A 7,470-nucleotide genomic window follows, 5' to 3' on the forward strand; every position below is an offset into this window, starting at 1 on the left:
CTCCAGCACCATACTTCACAGTGTTTTAAGCTAACGTTCTGTTTGAGGACAGAAAAAATGAATCCGTATACAGTAAAGAGATCTCACATCTGATCATTAAATTCAGTTAAAATTAATGGTTTTTCAGAAAACCGTAAGGAAAGGGGGAGGGTCACATTGACCAGATAAAAAAGTTGCTTCTAGTGTTTTCTTCAACCATTAAAATTCAGCAACAGCATGATAAACCTACGCTTCTAAGCTGGCAGGGCTGGCCGAATGACACGTTTTATTTGCCTAGTACAGTGTTTTTAAAGAATTCTGCAACTGAAGGCCTTGAAGTCAGGCCTGTGGCGCCAGTCAGCCCCGAAAATCACCACTCCTTCACATCTGAACCAGCCCGTCGCACTTCAGGGGTGCAAACAACACAGTACAGTGTATGGAACAAAGTGTGGGCCACACTTGAGCGTGAACTCCCACTCCACCACTACCTTTGTGGTGCTGGGGCTCCAGAGAACTTTCTGCTTCCCCAGCCGGTAGAACACGGACTATTATCATCTGCCCGGAAGGGTGATATTATAAAAGCATAAGCAACCTAAGCGCTCACGCATAGATCATTCAACACCTCTCATGTAGATGCTATGAGCTGAACTGTGGCCCCCTAAACTTTGTAGCAAATTAACTTGCTTCCAGTCACATAGCTAATAAGAATAGAGCCAGGATTTGAACCCTGTCACATAGCTAATAAGAATAGAGCCAGGACAACCCCCAGTGTCTCAGAATGTGCCCCGATGTGGAGACAAGACTTGTAACGAGATGAAGAAGTTAAAACGAGGCCATTCAAGTGAGCTGTAATCCAAACGACTGGTGTCCTTCTGAGAAGAGGGAAGTGGACACGCAGAGAAACACCACGGCCGTGGGTCCACAGGGGAAAGACCCCGTGAGGACACCGCCAGAGCCGAGGGGAAACCCAGCCCTGCAAACGCTGTGGTCTCGGACTCCCAGCCTCCAGCACCGTGAGACATAAATGCCTGTTCTTTAAGCCCCCCGGTCTGTGCTTTTTTGTATGGAAGCCCCTAGCAGACTAATAAAGCAGAGAATGTTACACCTTCCTGTGTCTTCCTGGTTTAACCAATACCTCAAATCCAAAATACCGTTTCACATTGTCAAGCAGCTCACCCTGGTGATATCTGCCCAAGGGGGGCCCTGCAGATTCCATTTCTCCCTCACGTTTCATGGGGCAAACACACTGATGGGTCAGTACCTCTCCATTCAGAAGCCCCTGGGCCTCCGGGCCTTGCTTTGGGCTGGCAAGGCGGTTATGAAACACGCCAATACTTACAGATACTCCGGATCACACAGAACCTAACAGAGGTGAGGTTTGTGGACTGTGAGTTTCATGCGTGAAGTACCATAAAAGGGGCATGAGGAGGCATGAGGAGAAAGGATGCAACTACCCAGGTAGCAGTGGACGATGGGGCAGGAGATGGTGTGTAGGCTCCCGAGGAAGCTTGGAGCAAAACACAGAGGCTCAATACTGACCCCTGCCGGCCAGGCACTTAATCTCCACAGACTGCTCCTCCGCCCCATCTTTATGCTCTTTTGCTTTAAAAAATAAAAAACCAACCTGCGCAAACTTGCTATTCAAGGAAGCAAAGGTGACACAGAGAAATCATCTCTAGTTTTTGCTTGGTAACAGTGGATCTCATATACTAAGATCAAATTTCTTTGAACCACGTTTATGTAAATTTATGGAAAGAAGAGGCAGGATATGGCTCTCGATTATTATCCATACCAATTCTAGCACTGATTATCACAATAAAGAGCTGACGATAATGGCAAGCAGTGGGTGTTACGGTTTCTGACGATAAAAATCTAACTACCTCAGATTCATTAGACAGCTTACAGTTTTCTTAACATAGCCAACTACTACTTTATCAATGGACAATTAAAGATTCAATATGTAGGAAACTCCCAAAGAGACTTGGCTTGGATAGCACCCATCCTGGAAAAAAAATGATAATAAATTCAATAAACAGCTATTGGGAGGATATATGGTATTTTACTTATTAGTTGAAAAAATGGCTAACATTTTTAATGCCTGTCATTCTCAAAAACCACAAGCACATCACAACCTAAATCCTATGAAATGCCCCGCTGCCTCCCCAGACACCTCCCACGTTGTCCAGGGCTCAGAATTTGCCAGGTGAGGCCACCGTTTTCCTCCTGGCCCTGTCACATCAGACATGCCCATCTAACTTCTTGGGAATTCTCAAGCAGGTGAGCAAAGAGGCACTGGGTGCCCAGACGTAATCAAACAGAGAGACAAGCAGGTGAAGGTCACCGGAAAAAGCACCATTACTGAGAATTCTAAAAACTAAAGAGACATGGTTTTCCATTTTTTACACACAGATAAAACAGATTTTTAAAATACCAGTAATAGTGCATATTAAGACTAATATGTGCCATGCTATTGAATGAAAGTTTGTGTCCCCCCAAAATTCATATACTGACACCTAACACCCATCTGTGATGGGATTAGGAGGTGGGGGGCCTTTGGGAAGTAACTAGGTCATAAGGGTGGAGCCCTCGGGAATGAGATTAGTGTCCTTATAAAAGACACCTGAGAGAGGTCCCTTACCCCTTTCACCCTAGGAGGACGCTGAGGACACAGCGGTCTATGAGCCAGGAAGTAAATCCTCACCAAATACCGAACCTGCCTGTGCCTTGATCTTGGACTTCCAGCCTCCAGAAACGTAAGAAATAAATTTCTGTTGCTTGTAAGCCACCCAGCCTTGGTCCTGCTACAGGAGCCCAAGCGGACTGAGACAGGCCAGATTCCATACTAGCTACTGGACAGATGACAACTCACGGCAATTCTACAAGGTCTACTAATTTTACTACTCCCGTTTTATAGATGCATGAGGCACTGAGAAGTTAAGTGACTTGCCCAAGGTTACACAATGCGGGGGGGGATAAAAAGCTGCTTACCAAAAAAGAGGCCATGGCTGACATGTCCTATCATGGCTGAAATGTCAAAAGACTGAAAAATAGTAAAAGCTCGTTATTAGTTCAGTCACACCAAAAGGGGTCCCAATTATTCGTAAGTTATTTCTTGTCTGGGGGAGACATTTTCAGTGTTTACACTGTCCTGAAATCAAAAATAGAATCCCGAACAGTTTGTAGCCTGCTCCTGCTGGTTGTAACAGGCCTTCCCTCTGGAGAGTTGGGGCGAGGTCTGCAAAAGAGTCCGAGGATATGTTCCTTCTCTGCTATGTTTTCTAGCCTAGCTCACCCCAACTCTTAACTGAGAGCTATCCTTCATCAGTGAACTTTCTCCAAGCACTGGACAAGTGCACACCAGGCCCGGAAGAGCTACTGAAACCAGGCTGATGGGACGGTGGGTTAAAATTAGCACCTGGGGAGCTTCTCAGAGGAGGTGACCCAAGACTGGAGCCATGTGGATGGACAGGTCATTCCTTCCTTCAGCAAGTGCTAACTGCCAAGGGGTGGAGGAGGCTGGCTGGGGAGAAAAGGGAAAAGGGCTTCCCAGGCCAAGATCCCGCAGGTTGAAAAATACAAAGATGGGCATATCTGAGCAACTTAGAAAAATAAAAAAGGAAAGGTCTTACTAAAGATCACAGCTAACATGACATGGTCTTCCCAGCTCCTTTCTCTTTCCTCAGAGACAGCCTGCATTGATAAAAACTCCTAACAGGGTGACCACTTCCAGGTTTAACGGGGCTTTTGAAACAGCCCTTCCAGAAAACCCGTGATTATGTTGATTATTTTGCATGGTTCTTTAGCAAGACCACTGCCTCGAAGGCAGGTTATTTTTCTTTTTTATAATTTATCTGAAAGATACTTTAGTCTAACCTGGTGGGGGGGGGGGAACCTGATAAAAGTTTGACCATCTAGAGGGCAATAAACGAAATGAAAAAAGTCTCCCTGGCTACTAATGGAATTCTCTGCTCCCACGGAAGCTGATTACAGGAGCCTTCAAAAGCAGCTTTATCACCCAGGTGAGGACAGCCACAGTGTGGCAGAGTTCCTCCATGAGATCTCTTCAATAAAGAGAACAAAATTGCTACCATTACTCTTAGAAGCATTAAGGAGAACGGGTGTGCAGATTTCATGCCGTGTGTGAGGAAAAAAAATAGGAAGGAAGATAAAATGAAGGGGTAATTTCAAAGAAACAGCAATCTAAATCTTTAAGAATCCTGGACAAAAGCGCCAAACATTCTAGGATCTATTAAGCCACCAGAGAAAACATCAACATAGGACAAAAAGGCCTGAGCCAGACTCATTAGCCATGCTCTCCTTGGTCCGGTCCATCGACTATGTCGGAACCAGTTACATCTGAGGCTTCCCCAGCTCTATCTGGATGTTCCTATCAGAGTTAACATTCAGTACGTGCTCACTCAGTACCAGGCTGTGCGCTAAGTGCTAGACATGCTTCAGTGCCCTTAAGCACTGATCCAGTCCTAACAAGTGCGTACCTACATTTCCATGTGATGAAGAGGATTCGAGGCTCAGAAAGGTTAAGCAGCTTCTCTAAAGTACACAGCACTATGCACAAGATGGAGAATCTGAGTCCAGCCTATGCAACTCCAAGGCCCCACTGGTAAGCACTGCCTCTCAGAGAGGGATCTGACCGCATCGAGAATCTGGCTCAACGGAAAATTAGAATCTGTCTGATGTCTGTCTCCAGCCTATGAAGTTTTCCCCATCAGAAAGCTTTTGGTACCTGAACTCCCAAAAACATTTTTTCAAGGCCCTTTACTGTCTTCAAGGAAGTAAAGTGCTGCATTTATATGACACAATTCTCCGAAGCAAAAAGACAGATAATTCATGTGCTTACAGTAAGAACAAAATTCCCATTCTTATTTTCAAAACTTAATTCTTATCTTTTGAGAAACTCAACAAAGTAAGGATAATGAAGGAAAACCTTGAGACACAATAACCATTCTCTGTCCATGCGAGTGAACTCTTCCCTGTGTTTAATCTTCATAGTAAGACGCAAAACCTCATGAATACAGTTAAAACTTTACTAGTAAAGAAATAAGGGAATTCTTACGCTATAGTTTATGCAACCCTGTCAAATATTTTAATATATAAGATATTCAAATATATCCAGGAAGCATTATGTGCATCACCAATAAATGAATGGGGGAATGGGCTTCTGAAAGCATCCTGGAAACTTCCAGTCTCCACGAGACCAGACGTCAGGGAGTTTCGGCAGAAAGCAGCCACTCTTTGGGTCTGCACACACCACACACCACACACCACAGATGCTGGAGAAGGTCGAATCTCCAAATTCACTTCCACCGAACTCCCCAAGAAGCAGTCTTGTTCTTCCTCAAGCTACTTCTCTGGGAGAACAGAAGAAAGATCTTGCTTTTCACCATCTAATACTACACCGGAAACATCTTTTTCAGGAAGCAAGTGGCTATCTTTTCTTCTTCAGTACAAGGCAAGGCTTCAAAGAGATAATGCAAGGGAACCAAAATAGCTATGCTGCTCTCCCTACTTATAAATATTACATAAAGAATCCTCTTCACAGCCAAGGGCTATGAAGTTCCCCTGCAGTGCTGAGGAACAGAGAGCCATGGGGCCAAAAGTACAGCGGAGCCAGGCCTCCTGTTTGTGCTCACCGTCCTTCATTATAGCAGAGCCCCCCATGCTCACCACGACCGAGGCAGAGCTGGGAAGGGGCAGTGCAAGCACACATCCAGATCTGCAATGGCCAATTCGGTCCCAGACACAGCGGCTCTGTTGCTGTCACCAAGAAGCCATCGCCACTTGAGAGAGGCCAACTCATCTCAAGAGGCTAAGATGCTAATGAGTACAAAAGCTAAAGCTCAGTGGCAGGAATCTTCCTGAGAGTTACCAAATGCAGACTGTCTATGACTTCTCATCCCCTGTCCTTTTGCAGAGATGTATCAAGAGCCCCAACCCCAACCTGTCCTGGGCACAAACCATGGGTTCACAGTAAATTTGACTCTGCTCTCTCCATACCTAACGAGCAATGCATCATCTTTTAGGGTCTCCTGGACATCTCCCCTCCTTCTCCAATGTCACGTCCTGGTCTGGATCTCATCAAACCTCAGGCCTAATCCATCAGGCTCTCCTTCACCCATCCAACATTTTGGAGCACCTACTGTGTTCCAGGCACTATAAAGAAGGCAAATATGAGTAATGCACAGCAATATTCCCCCCACTCTCCGATGTGGATGAGAGACATTTAGATTAAGAACACATCACAATCTCGTATAACAATAGCCATGAAGCAAGGCATATCCACCTTCACAGAGGGGATGATTGTTAGCTTGACACCGATAGAGAAGGCTTCACAAAGGCTATGGTGTCTGGGCTGACTCCTGACAGATAAGTGAGAGGATGTGGGGGGTAAGAGGAGAGGAAGGATACGATACTTCTAAGGCACAAGGACCTGAAAGAGTGTGTCCTGGTTCAAGGAGGGCAATTCGTTCAGCATGGCGGGGACGACAAAGGCATGGAAGGGAGGTTTGGGTCAGATTCAGAAAGGCTTTGCATGTCACGCCCAAGAACTTGGGACCTTACTGTCGGTAATGAACAACCAGAAGCGTTTAAGGGAGAAGGTCCAAACTGAAGCCACATTCGGCCTGAAGACGTGTTTTATTTCACCTATAAAGTATGTTTAAAATATTGGAATTAGTTGCCAACATCTAAAAATTAGGAAATTTCATGTCAAAATCTGAACTCTTGTCTTCTTAACAACAACTATGGCAACACTAGGCCAACATCCCCAGGTGGTGACAATTGTTTGGATGTGAGGAGCAGATGTAGCAGCCATCCCTCTTCTGACAGGATACTTTTTATGAAGTTCATGACCACCCTGACCTTGGCCCCAAAAGATATCTGAGCTGCAATCTCTGGTTTAAAGGAGAGAGTTACACGGTAAGATATGTTGCAGAAAAATAACACTAGAAAGCAATACAGTGAGTAAACCACAGGGTCAGCAAAACTGGAGGCAAGAGGCCAAGCACAAGGAGGAGGTAACAAACGCCTCAACTAAGGAGAAAAAAAGAGCCAGAAAAGGGTAAGGAGCCAAGAAAGGTTTAACATACTCCAGGCATAAGAACAGTTATCACAGAACTTTTGTGTGGCAATTGTTGAAGGGTCGAAGACTATATGAGGAGAAAGGAGGCATAATTCAAAAGTGATTTTCAATAAAAATAAAGTGGGTTTTAAGTAAACTATGTGGGAAATCCACCCAAATGCCAACAATTCGCATAGACAACGGTGAGGTCCAGCAACAACTGTCTGTGATTCTTACCCTGGACTCTCAGGTTCGTCCTCCAGTCGGGACGGAACGTACCCTGATTGCTAACTTTCTGAGCTAAGCTCTCTCGACAGGTGATGCTTACAAACAGGGCGTGACGATGTGAATCATTATAACCTTTCATACCGCGGCCGGCAGCTACTTGGAAAACTTAAAAACCCTCCCGGTGC

The 7,470-nt window shown here is 45.3% G+C and overlaps 1 protein-coding gene across 3 annotated transcripts in view; it reads right to left on the reverse strand.

Annotated features, from left to right (window-relative positions):
* RSU1 (Ras suppressor protein 1) overlaps positions 1–6,293 on the reverse strand; it is a 172,560-nt gene extending 166,267 nt beyond the window's left edge. Inside the window, exon 1 of one of the 3 annotated variants that reach the window (XM_081820681.1) lies at positions 6,281–6,293. Coding sequence is in view for 2 of the 3 variants with exons in the window: in XM_081820678.1 (XP_081676804.1) it covers positions 2,968–3,001 (34 nt within the window). In the remaining variant the exon portion in view is untranslated. Of the gene's footprint in view, positions 1–2,967; positions 3,017–5,994; positions 6,129–6,280 lie in introns of those variants that run through there. The other 2 variants (XM_081820679.1, XM_081820678.1) reach the window with 2 other exon arrangements.
* Between the last annotated feature and the right edge of the window lie 1,177 nt (positions 6,294–7,470).

Source organism: Leptonychotes weddellii, chromosome 5 (assembly GCF_054177405.1).
Source record: "Leptonychotes weddellii isolate Sample4059 chromosome 5, ASM5417740v2, whole genome shotgun sequence".
In the NCBI taxonomy this organism is placed as follows: domain Eukaryota; kingdom Metazoa; phylum Chordata; class Mammalia; order Carnivora; family Phocidae; genus Leptonychotes; species Leptonychotes weddellii.